This window comes from Dreissena polymorpha, chromosome 5 (assembly GCF_020536995.1).
Source record: "Dreissena polymorpha isolate Duluth1 chromosome 5, UMN_Dpol_1.0, whole genome shotgun sequence".
NCBI classification, from domain to species: Eukaryota; Metazoa; Mollusca; class Bivalvia; order Myida; family Dreissenidae; genus Dreissena; species Dreissena polymorpha.
Window position 1 is genome coordinate 114,038,264 of NC_068359.1, and position 15,813 is coordinate 114,054,076.

At 37.1% G+C, this 15,813-nt stretch overlaps 2 protein-coding genes across 3 annotated transcripts; both read right to left on the bottom strand.

The window, feature by feature from the left end:
* Nucleotides 1-1,423: 1,423 nt before the first annotated feature.
* Nucleotides 1,424-6,030, bottom strand: LOC127881085 (heme-binding protein 2-like). Its single transcript, XM_052428712.1, has 4 exons — nucleotides 5,773-6,030; nucleotides 3,726-3,816; nucleotides 2,575-2,704; nucleotides 1,424-2,193 (listed from the first exon to the last, which is right to left on the bottom strand). Exons 1-4 carry the CDS (start codon nucleotides 5,829-5,831, stop codon nucleotides 1,838-1,840), a joined length of 636 nt encoding a protein of 211 aa, XP_052284672.1. The 5' UTR covers nucleotides 5,832-6,030; the 3' UTR covers nucleotides 1,424-1,837.
* A 5,132-nt stretch (nucleotides 6,031-11,162) lies between these two features.
* On the bottom strand, nucleotides 11,163-15,705 carry LOC127881086 (heme-binding protein 2-like). 2 transcript variants are annotated; one of them, XM_052428713.1, is made up of 4 exons: nucleotides 15,438-15,705; nucleotides 12,898-12,992; nucleotides 12,361-12,553; nucleotides 11,163-11,704 (listed from the first exon to the last, which is right to left on the bottom strand). In XM_052428713.1, exons 2-4 carry the CDS (start codon nucleotides 12,976-12,978, stop codon nucleotides 11,349-11,351), a joined length of 630 nt encoding a protein of 209 aa, XP_052284673.1. In that variant the 5' UTR covers nucleotides 12,979-12,992; nucleotides 15,438-15,705; the 3' UTR covers nucleotides 11,163-11,348. The 2 variants fall into 2 exon arrangements, with proteins under 2 accessions (XP_052284673.1, XP_052284674.1); XM_052428714.1 differs by having other exon boundaries at nucleotides 12,424-12,553; nucleotides 15,438-15,704.
* Nucleotides 15,706-15,813: the final 108 nt, after the last annotated feature.

Sequence of the window (15,813 nt, forward strand, 5' to 3'; positions counted from 1 at the left end):
AAACGCAAAGTGTGACGGACAGACAGACAGAAGGACAGACTGACGGACAGAGCGATCACTATATGCCCTCCTTCGTGGGCATAAAAACATCAAATGTATTTGGGTAACTAAATGCCATGAATTATCTTGCATAAAAGGCTGTAAATAAATAAATAAATCGAATTAACAATTACTGAACTGAACAAAACAGAACAACTCTTTATTTCAGCTAAGTATACAAGGTATACAATAAGGGCAACATAACACAACGATTTCTAACAATATTGTCCGGTTAGAGTTAGGATCAGTGATACTTCAAAATTATTTTATTTGTTGGCAGGATTAGTGTTTAATATTTTGGATCTACCACAATTTCCAGATTACCTTAAATTTATGCTTGAATGCCACCTATAATGTTTATTTGAACTGGTCCATAGCAAGATGAAATAGCACGTATTTCTTTAGAAAATAATTGCCTGTAAGCAAGATTTCAAAAATGCTTTAGTGATTTAAAAAAGCTGAACCATGCACAGTGACTGACTTTTGCATGAGAGCAACATTGCGCGTGACACGCTTCTCCTCATGGTGATCATTTTGGCGGAATTATTTTAAATTGCAGTATGAATGGCAAATTAAAGATAACAAGTTACCTGGAAACGTGACTTGATGCTAGGAGACGCGTGTAAGGCGTAACACGTTAACTTCATGATTGACATTATTTGTGAGTGTCAAGTTGCTGAATGAAATTGCTGTTATAAACAAAAGGGCAATGACGGCCCTAGATCGTTTAATTTTGTTCACTGTACAGTGAACGCCAAAGATTTGACATAATGACATTGTTTTTGCTGAATGTAACCGAGTTTTAAACTTGGGCCGGATGTGGTCGAGATGATATTTAAACTTAAGTTTCCACCTAAATAGGTCACACATTAGGAAAATATAATGTGTATACAATTTGTTATAATTTGACTTGGTAACCTAACTTTCAATCAATATAAACCCGTTTTAAACTTGGACCGGATGTTTTCAAGATTAAAGTTGTTGTAAAATTTGACGAGGTGACATAGTTTTTGAGCTCACTAAACCCAGATTCAAAATCAAATGAAATTAGAATCGAACTCTAGCAAGATATTGTCTAAATAAACATTCTGACCAGATTAATTAAAGACTCAGTTATAAATGTGGCCTCTGGAGTGGTAAAAAGGTATTTCAAACATTTGACCTCGTGACCTAGCTTATGGAAGCATATGATCCGGATTCGAACTTTCTGACACAGTTTCGCCAAGAATGGATGAAACATGTGGACTCTAGAACTGTAACGACCTAACAGTTGGTGACACACATCGGACACGGCACACCGCACGATGGCTAATTTGAATAATCACAATAGCTCTCCCCATGTAATTTTTGCTAAGGTGAGCTAAACACAACAACAACGAGTATACCGTGTTCAATAATGTATATAACGTGCATTATTACTTTATGAACATTAGACGTAGCGAAAAGCAAACGCATTCAAAATAAATGAAAATGAATAAATATTTTATTTATTCTGAAAACAACAACACAAAATACCTCCAATTTCATATGTTCAATGAATTGGCAGTACTTCCGGAAGCGTAAAAATTCACAGTAGGGACCAATGTTTTTTTTTAACACTGCACACATTCATCATCTGTTTATTCGAATATTTTGAGCAACCAATTACTGGTACTTGCAAACAATAAAACAGTCTCCCGCATATGACAACTCGCAGCGTACTTTATTTAACTACGAACCACGCCCGTGAAAAAAGTTTGCACACGTTTTCGCGACACAGTTCCAGTTGCTTTGCACAGCTTCTTGGCCCCGCAATGACTCACGAATCTTTTTTCACGAACCAGACCTCGTTCAATCGGTTAGACATCTTAAAGGGACTGTCGTAGCCAGCAGTGAAATAAAACTCCCGGTGAATGTTCTTCTGCTTCAGCTTTTCGGACAACTCGCGGGCATGTTCGACCCAATGCCCGTCGTCTGCGAATCCTCCAAAGCCGCTGGCGTAGACCGTCATTTGTGGGAAGGATTCGATGAACACGCCGTTGCGCGTGGGTGCCGGAGCAGACTTCTGGTGTTTCGGCGGTATGTAGAAGGACACCGTGAACGTGCTCTCGCAATTAGGCCCGGCCCCCGGGACTATACGGGTCGCAACGGGCGCCGTCATATCTACTTTGGTTTCTGAGGCATAATAAAGATACACATGCAAAGACGTTAAATCAGTACAAAGTCCGATGTGCTTTTGGGATATTCTCAAACTCGTTTGTCTCATGAGACGATAACCAACAAGCAGTGGCAAAGGATACCGTTGCACTGAATTGTACTGCACAACATATATGCTAAAACAATTGTCACAAATCAAGTATGAGTCAATGGATTTGATGAGATGTATCAAGCTATCACGCAAAGATGCGCACAATATGTATTGAGCGAATTTATAATCATTATACAATAATACCTTATTATCGCTCGATTCATAAAAAATATAATAACCCGGTATTATTTATTATAACAATTATTATATTATCATTATAAGTATTGTATTTGACTGTATTTTCTCACTCAGATCGTTTTCTCCCGAGATGTAGTTGAATAAACGCTGAAAGGCCGTGGATACCGCGCTCTGCCGTGTCATACTCTCCACCGTGGTACTCACCCATTTTGCTGCCACGTACTTCCGCTCCTCGTAACCCTGGAAACCAGAAATGGGGCGTGATCATGCCATACACTCGGTCACGCCCTATGGATCGTCGGATGTCAACGTTCAAAAAAATTCTATTTTTTTTTATTATCCACGTATGTATGTGAGACGGAATTAGACACATGAAGGACTTATGAAATCATATTCGAATATCCGATTGTAATTATTTGAATATATTTGAATATTCGATTATTGAACCCCTTAATTAATGAATTTATGAATCCAAATATCCGAAATTAAGAAAGTCCAAAAACAAATTTTGATCTTTATGGTGTCAAAAATCACAATCTTTGAAGAAGTGGGATTAAGCAATCATATTTCAAACCATTACTTTTATTTCCATTAGGTATATTTAATAAGCGTTGTTATTTCCGGCTATTATAGTTCCTAAACACAACAGACATGCCATTTTTAGCCCCAAACGGGATATTGACATTTAAGCACGACGATTTGCTATTTTTTCTTTCATGAACATACATATTAATAAAGTTCTGATTTAGAATTTTACTACAAGCGTTATTCTTTCAAATCATTTGTTTTGCATGAATGTTTCCTATCAAATAAGAACACAATTGTGCATCCTCATCGATAATCATGTAAAGTTAATATTTCCACATCACAAAATATAACATATTAACAATATCGGTATCGTCTGATCGGTCAGTATTTAACTTTGGCCACAATCAAATTGTCGACAAAAACGTACTAGTATAAGGTCTACTGTCCTACGATACCAGGTATGCTGAATAATTCGATTGCCTTTATGAAAAATAAAGCATTATAGTTTTCTTACAGATGACAAATGTGGACATTTCTTGAACTTCATTTAAAAAACCGGTCTAATTAGTTTATAACGTCTTTAAAGTTGCCTTAGGGGTAACGAGAATGTCATTTGATATGCGTCCTCTATTGCTGTAGAAATAAGCGTCACGTTCATGTTATTTTAGCAACGCCCTTCACAATTTAAAACGCAATATTTTGGTCGTTATACAGTGGCCTCCCCTATACGTACGTCTCTTGAATCCACCACCGTGTATGGTGGTCTCTCTACTCCACTTTCTCCTGCTGTTCTCTGGTAGCTCATGCTTCTGGCAGATGGACCTCTAAAAACAAGATTTATGAGATAATAATAGGGGAACTAAATGAACAGTTGCAAAAGGTGCGCCATAAATCCATATACCGGTATCCCATAGATCTAGGTATGCCATAGAGATAGGGTTGCCATATAGCTATGTGTAAAACAGATCTAGGTATGCCATAGAGATAGGGTTGCCATATAGCTATGTGTAAAACAGATCCAGGTGTGCCATAGAGCTAGATGTGTCATAGACCTAGGTGTGCCTATATCACGGTCTGAACTTAGTCACGGTGTAAGGGAGAAGTTGTGAGGCGGCCCGGGTAGTTCAGTCTGGAGAACACTCGCTCAGTAAGCGAGGTGTCCCGGGTTTGAGTCCCGGACATTGCCGCACAATTGTCTCGCCCTGTGACATTTGGTGCCAAACTTGGGGCCCGTGACGTTACCTGGGTATACTCCTACGGAGGCCCATGGTTAATTATATACTATCCAGAATCCCTGTATTCGAGAACGAATACATAATTATTCAAGTGGGGTGTATGTTACGGTCTGAACTTGTCACGTAAGGGCAGAAGGTGTGAAGCGGCCCGGTTAGCTCAGTCGGAATAGCACTCGCCCTGTAAGCGAGGTGTCCAGGGTTCGAGTCCCAGACTAGCTGCACAATTTTCTCACCCTGTGACACCTTACACTGAAAGCTTGGTGTCCCATAGAGGTGTGCCACAGATGTTGTTTTGTCAGAACTAGTTGTGTCATAAATATGTATCCCACAGATCTATGTCAGTGCTCTTCGGAAGCACCAGCAGTCGGAATTTTCACCAGTTTATAACAATCTAGGCGCCGGCTATTTTCCCGCAAAATATCTATTCAAAGTTCAAACATGTGCAAAAAACGCATGCTTTAGTTCTAAATTGCTGGCTAATTTGAAAATATAACTGGCTACTCACATTTTTATGGAGAACACTGCTATGTGTGCAATATATCTAGGTGTGCCATACAGCTATATATGCCATATATCTAGGTGTGTCATACAGCTATATGTGCCATATATCTAGGTGCGTCATACAGCTATATGTGCCATATATCTAGGTGTGTCATACAGCTCTATATGCCATATATCTAGGTGCGTCGTACAGCTATAAATGCCATATATCTAGGTGTGCCATACAGCTATATATGCCATATATCTAGGTGTGTCATATAGCTATATATGACATATATCTAGGTGCATCATACAGCTATATATGCCATATATCTAGGTATGCCATACAGCTATATATGCCATATATCTAGGTGCGTCATATAGCTATATATGCCAATTATCTAGGTGTGCCATACAGCTATATATGTCATATATCTAGGTGTGCCATACAGCTATATGTGTCATATTTCAAGGTGTGTCATACAGCTCCATATGCTATATATCTAGGTGTGCCATACAGCTATATATGCCATATATCTAGGTGCGTTGTACAGCTATATATGCCATATATCTAGGTGTGTCATTAGCTATATATATGCCATATATTTAGGTGTGCCATACAGCTATATATGCCATATATCTAGGTGTGTCATATAGCTATATATGCCATATATCTAGGTGTGCCATACAGCTATATGTGCCATATATCTAGTGTGCCATACAGCTATATCATATGTGCCATATATCTAGGTGCGTCATACGGCTATATATGCCATATATCTAGGTGTGCCATACAGCTATATATGCCATATATCTAGGTGTGCCATACAGCTATATATGCCATATATCTAGGTGTGTCATGTAGCTATATATGCCATATATATAGGTGTGCCATAAAGCTATATGTGCCATATATCTAGGTGTGTCATACAGCTATATATGGCATATATATCTAGGTGCGTCGTACAGCTCTATATGCCATATATCTAGGTGTGCCATATAGCTATATGTGCCGCATAAGTTCTATTCGATAAATAATGATAAAAAAATTATTGAATTGTTTACCTGCAGTTTAATAATAGTCCCACCTCACGTGCGAACAAACGTGATCGGCAACTGATCATGCGTCATAAATCAACGCTCACTTGACATGTGAACTTATGAACTATATTTACTTCCTTTTGAAACCGCAACTATTTGTTTTGAAATCCTCATCACTTTTATAAATTGCGATTTGGTTAAAATTCAGGACGCCGCTGGTTTCCTTTCATAACAAGCGAAATGTAAACATACGACCGAGTAGAGTTCATTCTGAATGTAAGGGTGTTAGAAACATAATAAAAACCATAAGCTTCTTCTTAAAAATGTTACAATGATATCAACAAACTAAAATATATCAGTAATATAACATACCTAACCCTATATGTTACGACTACGCTTAATTTAATTATAAGAAACAAATTCTTTGAGAATTTAATTTTACCGCCTACAATGATAATGGACTAGACCAGTCACGTGCAAATCATGTGATACTTATGATGTTCATTAATGATACAGCACATACACTTTTTTCTGAATTTTCAACGCGTTTGGTATGCATAACTGCACTTTAGTAAATAGAGATGCAATATAATTATTACATTGATCAAATTTAATTGTATTTTAATTGCCATGTATTTGTACCAACATTTAATGTACAGCTACCGGTTATGTACAACTAAATTCATCTATCATCATATTCATCTATACAGAGATCTTAAGTAACTTTTTTCCGCGTAGCTGTTTAACTCTGCTTTTCATTGGAAGTGACATTTATATAACGCCAGAAGCCGCAAATGAATAAATTCGAATATTTTGTAGCCGGGTTTTGAGTAGTTATTATACAATTGAGTTATATTCCAGTTTATTTTAACAATATAATTGATGGTCAGTGCCCAGATCTAGACACTCCTATAAATAATATTATCATATGAGGCAAATAAAAAAATGCCCCCACCTCCTACAATGATTCATAAAACTGATCCAATGTTAAGGAATAATTTAAATAATAGAGATGATTCTGAAAACATATTAAATAACAAGATGCGTTTGTGAAACACAATGTCCCCCTATATGACGTTTGACCTTGAAGGATGACCTTGACCTTGACCCTTCATCACTCAAAATGTGCAGCTCCATGAGAATCACATGCATTTCAAATATAAAATTGTTAGCTTCATAGCTTCAATATTGCAGAAGTGACATTACATGAGCAATTTTGACCCATATATTTGACCTTGAAGGATGACCTTGACCTTTCACCACTCAAAATGTGCAGCTCCATGAGATACACATGCATGCCAAATATCAAGTTGCTATCTTCGACATTGCAAAAGTATTCATAAAATAAGCGATTTGGGCCACATATATTTGACCTCTGACCTTGAAGGATGACCTTGACCTTTCACCACTCAAATTGTGCAGCTCCATGAGATACACATGCATGCCAAATATCAAGTTGCTATCTTCAATATTTCAAAGTATTCATAAAATAAGCGATTTGGGCCACATATATTTGACCTCTGACCTTGAAGGATGACCTTGACCTTTCACCACTCAAATTGTGCAGCTCCATGAGATACACATGCATGCCAAATATCAAGTTGCTATCTTCAATATTTCAAAAGTATTCATAAAATAAGCGATTTGGGCCACAAATATTTGACCTCTGACCTTGAAGGATGACCTTGACCTTTCACCACTCAAAATGTGCAGCTCCATGAGATACACGTGCATGCCAAATATCAAGTTGCTATCTTCAATATTGCAAAAGTATTTATAAAATGAGCGATTTTGGCCATATATATTTGACCTCTGACCTTGAAGGATGATCTTGACCTTGACCTTTCACCACTCAAAATGTGCAGCTCCATGAGATACACATGCATGCCAAATATAAAGTTGCTGTATTCAATATAGCAAAAATTATTGCAAAATGTTAAAGTTGGCGCAAAACAACCAACCAACAGACCAACCAACCAACAGACCAATCAACAGACAGGGCATAAACAATTTGTCCCCCACTACCATAGTGGGGGACATAAAAAGCATGCACGGTTAGCACAGTCTTGATTGGATTAGTAGCCATAAGCAGATTAGTGAGTGACAATACCCTCTTACAATTTGATTGCCTGATTCGAAAAGAACCCCTCCCCCCAGAACTTTGGCCACATCAATGTGTCTGTGTACAGCGTATAACACGATCAGTGTAATGAATTTCGGACTTTCTCTGCGTTTTCGTTCGACACATATCCAAAAAGTTTGGCTTACTTACAGTTACGCGTTAAAATCTATCTCGCAGAATTTTATGGTCAGTACTCGGTCACTAAATCGTCAGGGGAAGACATAATTGACATTGATAAACGTTGATAACACAGTATTGCTTTCAAGATGAGAAAGCAAACACTACCGAAATACTATATTGTCATGATAAGAGGGAAATCTTTTAGTTGTCTATCCACAAATGTTCGCCGTACTCGATATGCTATGCTTCAGTCCTAAAAGCATGAATAGGCTACCGAAATTTGCAAGTTTGTGTACATAAAACATTTCGATTTCAACTCTCTATAGAAAAGTACTGTGCTAAGATGTTCCATTTACAAGACGCAATGAGATTTTTTAAATAACCGCGTCATGCGAAAATGGGTATTATGCCACATGCGGCAAACTAAGCTAGACCATGAAACTTTACGTGATTTTATAGCGGACAGCTTGTGTGTAATTGCGCAGCCTTGTCACGAGCTACGCCCGCCGAAACACAGTAAGACACATTTTTGCACGACGCGGCCTTAATAGTATTTAAATGTTTGTGAAGAAAAATGCGTTTTAATTACAAATTAACCCACCATAAATTTCGATGGTGAAGAAATAAACTCATAATAAGTCATGTGAAGACACATGTAATGTGATCGCCCGTAGTATTATTTTTATCTACGAACACTATTGTGCGGTTTGAATATGCGTGCATTTAATTACACACATTTCATGCGGTGGATTTGCGACTAACAAGTGAAAAAACCCGTTGATTTCCATATATAGAGATTGTCTTAGTGAATTGGTATTTTAATTTTTCTTGAATAATGTCTCACTATACCAATGTTTTAAAGTAGTTTTTCACAGGCATTAGATAAACAATGTAAATGTGGTAACGAGGACTCGAGGATACATTTTGAAGTGTTCACCGACAAATATACTCTTCATAAAGTTAAGGATGCATAATGATTATGTTAATAGTTATTCCAGCAATTCCGTCGAAGAAACTATTACTCTTAACTATTAACTTAATTAATTTTGTGTGAAGAATTTATTGAATACATTTTTTGCCCTACCATAATACCCATTATCCACTAAATTCCGTCTAGAATGTCTTGTATAATTCTTATTTGAAGTGATCATTTGCAAGATGAAATTGTATCACAAAAATATACAGTCACAACATGATTACGTTAAAAAACTAGTAATTTTCATGTCGACCACATTGTAAACAAGAGTGCCAAACTGTCACAAGATACGCCCGTTCGGAGGTTTTGGACACCATGCTTAATGCTTGAAATGCACTAAGTGACCTCGAGACCTAGTTATTGACCCGGCATGACCCATATTTGAACTTGACCTAGATATCATTTAGATGTAACATCTGACTAAATTTGGTGAAGATCAAATGAAAACTACTTCAATTAGAGAGCGGGCACCATGCTAAATGCTTGAAATTCATTATGTGTCCGATCGTGACCTCGTTTTTGACCCGGCATGACCCATATTCGAATTTGATCTACATATCATCTAGACTCAACTTCTGACCAAATTAGGTGATGATCAGATGCAAACTACTTCAATTAGAGAGCGGACACCATGCTAAATGCTTGAAATGCACTAAGTAACCTTGTGACCTAGTTTTTGACCCGGCATGACCCATATTCGAACTTGACCTAGATATCAACTAGATGCAACTACTGACCAAGTTTGGTGAAGATCGGATGAATACAATTTGAATTAGAGTCCGGACAAAGTGGCGCCGTTGAAAATGCACTAATTGACCCTATGACCTAGTTTTTGACCCGGCATGACCCATATTCGAACTTGGCCTATCTATCAACTAGATGCAACTGCTGACCAAGTTTGGTGAAGATCGGATGAATACAATTTGAAATAGAGTCCGGACAAAGTGGCCCCTTTGAAAATGCACTTATTGACCCTATGACCTAGTTTTTGACCCGGCATGACCCATATTCGAACTTGGCCTAGATATCAACTAGATGCAACTGCTGACCAAGTTTGGTGAAGATCGGATGAATACAATTTGAATTAGAGTCCGGACAAAGTGATGCCTTCCGCCCGCCGCCCGCCGCCAAGGGGTTTCACATAATACGTCCCGTATTTTATACGGGCGTATAAAAATTGCATACTTGCATTACGAGTAACATTGGCCCTTGACGTAAAAAAACCCTAGTAATTTTCATGTCGACCACATTGTAAAAAATGTTAAAATTTCCGGTAAATTATTGCATACTTGCGTTACGAGTGACATTGGCCTTTGACGTTGGGATACTAGTGTTGGGCGCGAAACGCCAATCGCATCATGGACATTCGTCGGAAGTAAATGCAGAATGAGGCAAACCCTTACAGTCCGGACCAGCTATTTGTATAAATCCGACATTTTTTTATTGAAGTGTGACATTGACCTTTGAGTCATGCCGTCTCTCGTCGTGTCAATCATTTTGTTCAGTGCATGATGAATGACAAAGTTACAGTACAGATCATTGCTCACTTTAGAGTAACATTAAACTTATGACGACCGGTAAAACAAGCGACAAGCCGTCTCATGCTGGTCAGTTGTGGGATAGTTATTTTTAAATTTCACGATGAATTACAAACTCACAGTCCGGACAAGCTGTGCATGCCAAAATCATCCTTAGATTTTGAAAGTGCGACCATGAATGTTGATGTAGGGAAATACACGCGGCATCTTGACTTAACATTGTTCACATGTTGTGTCAAGTTATCGGAACTAAACATTATTTCAAGGTTACAGTCCAGAAAGCTCGGGCGGAGGTACGCACGCCTGCACGAACGCACAAACACTCGACCTATGAAACTGCTGTATCGAGCTTTGCGTGGGCAGCATCTACACATATCATTTAACAGTAAAATTGACATTTCACATATTATCACCTTATTCTGCAGTATGTTCATAGTTCAAACCACAGGGGCCAGTCAAAAAAAGTATATGTAAGAACATATACTTTTTTTGACTGGCCCCTGTGATTCAAACATTAATGATACCAAAACATCATAGCTACCATGAGTTAAATCAACAGCAAAAACTTAATGAACGGGTTACTTGGTTAAATGACAGAAGTGATATAACCGAGATACAGTTGAAAACTGCAAAACATGTCAGTAAACAAAGCAAAACAAACAGCATCACTTGTGTATCATAACTACCATACAATCTTTATAATAAGGATGAACATATGAGTATTTGACAGTATGGCACACGAAACAAAATTATCGAACAGCTTAATTGTATAAATCAATAATAATGCTAACATAATGAAGATCTACGATGGTTCGGTCACACCAGACACCAAACATGTAATGACTCAAGAATCCTTTTTGACGAACCAGACCTCGTTCAATCGGTTAAACAATTTGAAGGGGGCATCGTACCCTGCGGTGAAATAAAACTCTTGGTGAAAGTTTTTGTCCTTAATCTTCTCGGACAACTCCCGGGCATGTGCAATCCACTTCGTGTCGTCTGCAAAGCCACCAAAACCTGATGCGTATATGGTCATTTCCGGGAAGGATTCGATGAACACACTGTTGTCCTTGGGTGCCGGCGGTGACTCCTGGTGTTTCGGTGGGATGTAGAATGACACCGTGAACGTGCTCTCGCAGTTAGGCCCGGCCCCCGGGACTATACGGGTCGCAACGGGCGCCGTCATATCTACTTTGGTTCCTGAGTCATAATATAGATACAAATTTATGCAAGGACGTTAAATCATTATATAGTCGAAATTTCTTTTCTATCTTCATTTCTAAAAAGGAATACAATGTTAAAATGTTGCATCAATACATATTTAATTATACATCTTGGCCTTTACTTATGGTGAAAGGATTGACCATCGCACAGTGCAAACAGAATACCTGTGCACAAAGTCAAAACTGCACATATATACCTAACTAGACAACTGATTACCCAATTTGGTCTAATCAGAGTTACGTTTATAAAATTATTAAAATTGCGCCAAGGCAAGTTAACCGATTTTCAAAGTAGCAATGTACATGAATTTGTTGACTTAAGTATGAATTTACAAATATCCTAGCGCTCATATGAGTCTTCAATAATGTACAATGGTACTGAGTTAAATGGTACATTGCATCAACGTTCAATCTTGGTTTTACATTTTCGACATTGAAGCGCCCGATTCGGAGCTAATGTAAGGGTGGTTATATAAATAAACAAATGGTAACCTGGGGCGATATACATGTACCTCATTCAACCCCATCAACCACAAAGGTAGAGCGACATATACTGTCCGTGAAATCTGAATTTTTCATGCGTTGTTACCAAACTCAAGTTTTGGCACAGCAACAAATGAAATAAATCTTAACTTTTTAAATCGCTGCCTGATGCACACACGTTTCTTAGCTGGATGTATGATGAGATTTGCTCACCCAGCTCGTTTCCCCCTGTGATGTATGTGAACAGCTTCCTGAAGCTCGTGTTGACCGCGTTCTCCTGAGACATGTCTTGCGCCGTGGTGCTCACCCACTTAGCGGCCGCGTACTTCCGCTCCTCGTAACCCTGACAACCAGAGAAGAGGGTGGTCATTGAATAAATTCAGTCAGGCCCTATGTGATCGTCTTGTACCCATGTGTGACCCATTAGACCTCTATCAAATTATCCCCTATAACTAAGTAATAGAATAATGCTTTAATGCTATCGGATGTACCTTTTGATAACTTATATTATTACCCAAACATATATTCGCGGGAAACATTAGGATTTTAACTCTCAATCCGATTGTTTTAATTGTTTTACAATCACACTACAATGGACATGTGTGTTACTATTGTATTTATATTCAGTAGCCTCTATTCATCAATGTTCTATTTTGGTCGACACACAGTGGGCTCACAAATACTTACATCTTTTGATTCCACAACCGTGTAGGGTGGTTTCTCCAGCATATATCCGAAAGATTGTCCAATTGCTTTGACGAAATACATATTCGTCACAGAACCTGAAAACACCCATTTTCATCCTATACTGTGAGAACAATCTGACCAGTTGCGACGTGTGTAATTGAGCTATGGGAGCAGTCCTTTGATTGTCTTGGGATGCTGTCCTATGATTTTACGTAGAATACTGTTTATAAAACAAACAATTTATATTTTCATCCACAAACTAAAATACTAATTAAAATCCTGCTAGTGCAGCAAGTGCTTATAAAGATGATAGATCTACAAGTTTTGCTAACCAAATAAACACGTTTATCACGATGGAGCTATGCATTTTCAAATATTTTTAATTTGTAAAACAGTAGATTTGGGAGTTAAATTGTTCATCACTTTTATCAGTTTAACATATTTTCGTTATTAAGACTATAATGAATTTATTTCTAGTTAAAACACATTGAAAAATAAATTATGTAAAAAGTAAGTTTAGGTAGATTTTTTTCTAAAGCTCATACACATTTTTGTTTGTAATAGTTTTGTACCTGTAGTATTTTAAACACATACACTTATTTGTGTATATTCTTTTTATTCGACATTTATGTCTTTAAATTAATTATGATCTAGATGTCTTTTCATAATGATATGCAAGGTGTAAAAGGTGAATGCATAAAGAATTGCGAAATTGTTCGTGATTTAGTAAATGCAAACTTACAAAACTGAATTTATGTATAACACTATCAATTGGAGATATACTTGTACAACTATTTATTTACATTGTCCTCCTTTATTTTATTTAAAAGCAAACAAAAACAATACGCAAAGGTAATTTGAAGGTGCAGTTACCGTGTTGGAAAATAGGTAACTACGTAACGGTATTATCTGCGCGTCACGCCTGCCTATAGTCTCATTTATAAGACGCGCAAAGAATTTAGAGATACTTTTTATATGGGCTAAATTCTTTGGAAATTTCCAAATATTACCCATATAAAAAGTAGCTTAATATTTAAGAGCGTCAAAAATTTGGACTAGCCTGCCTAGTACTAATAGGGGGACTATTTGCATGGTTTTATCCATAAGCCGAATGCAGCTCAGTTGCTTATTTGTTCATAACATTGGATACAGCTTACTTTTCAAAATTATTCCTTTCTAAACGGTACGTTTAATCAAAACACAACCCATTGAATTGCGTCTGCAGTTTAGGTCTAGATATATATAAAGAATACCAGTGAGAAACTGACAATTGGACTGATAGCGAGAAAAATATGGATAACGTTATTGTGTTACAGAACAAAAATGTCTGATCTCAATATGCTTATGCGAACAAGCTAGAATCGGACAAGTACATGGATGACCTTGTTAGGCTTGTATGAAACTTTTACAAATTTTGTTAGAGAGATTACAAATCCACTGTTCAAATATCGTGTCAAATATATATAAATATACATATGAATATAAAATTACGTACATGTAGCATGACATTCCGATTTTCAAGCGGATATAAACATTTTACAGGTCGAAGTAAATAGAAGAGATCATTTGAAATATTTAATAAGTTTGCGTCAGACACATACACACAAAATAATATTTTATGATTTTGAACAACAATTCAATTCAATGTTTACGACATATTGACAACCTTTTGCAGAAAATTCACAATATTTTAATGGTAACCGTACTTTCGATTATTGCAACCCAGTCTTCAAAGAATTCGAAGCACAACTCACAAAAAAATACGATAGATCTATTATTGTTGAAACGCAGTTAATCAACTGGTAGTGATCAACTATAAAAGGAAAAACCATCGATGTATTTGTAGTCAACATTAAAACATATTCAATATTATATTCAATACTTGTATTTTTCCAGACACGTGAAAATAGTAATTATTACACCTACATTACAACAGGCGATAACAATGATGCGAGCAACTACTGCGGTATTACCATACTTAGCAAATTTGGTAACGTTTGGGTTACGTGGCTGCCATATGCAGCAGCCGTAGAAGTAGAAGTAGTAGCAGCAGCAGCAGCAGCAGCAGCAGTAGCAGTAGTAGTCGTAGTAGTAGTAGTAGTAGTAGTAGTAAAAAAGAGACGGGAAAACAGGCTTACTTTGTGTTTTCCCGTCTTTTTTGGAGCGGAAAACACAATTTTTGTTTTCCTGTCTTTTTTGAAACGGAAAACACAATTTCTGTTTTCCTGTCTTTTTTGGAGCGGTGATGTCACCTTAGTGCCACCGTAGATAAGCCCTCTTTCAGTACAGTGGCATCGAGTCTATAAATTTACTCTAAGTAACCAGGGACCTATACAAACAAAGTTTGTATAGGTCCCTGTAGTCACGTGCCGATGAACGAGTGGTAACTTATTATAATTACTAAGGAACACAACTCATATGTCAACTTTATCACACCTAAAACGTGAAATATAATATCGATGATTTCATATATTTACATGCTATAAATTAGGACTAATTTTAATGTAAAATGTTTGACATTTATTAAAAAGAAGCCTTACCTAAGGCTAAATACTGTAATGGTCTGACTCACTCAGGCTTCACGTGCGCAGCAATGTGCTCGGAACTCGCGTGTATGGAAGTTCTCGTTTTAATTTATAAACAAACAACGTACACTATTTTATATCTAAATATGCTCATAAATTCACAATAGTTGCATAAATCAAGGCAAAATATTGTTTAAAACTCAGAACTCGACTATATTTAGAAAAATTGTGTTACATAAGCAGTTTAATGTAAACTTCCGGCTTAGTTGAGTTTATTTTGTGTCTTAGGGTGTTCAGTATAAGTTCTGTACAGGAAAAAACGTTTATATAAACCATTTCAGTTTCTTTTTCGGGAGGATAAAAGACTTAATTGCAATTTAAACACGACACA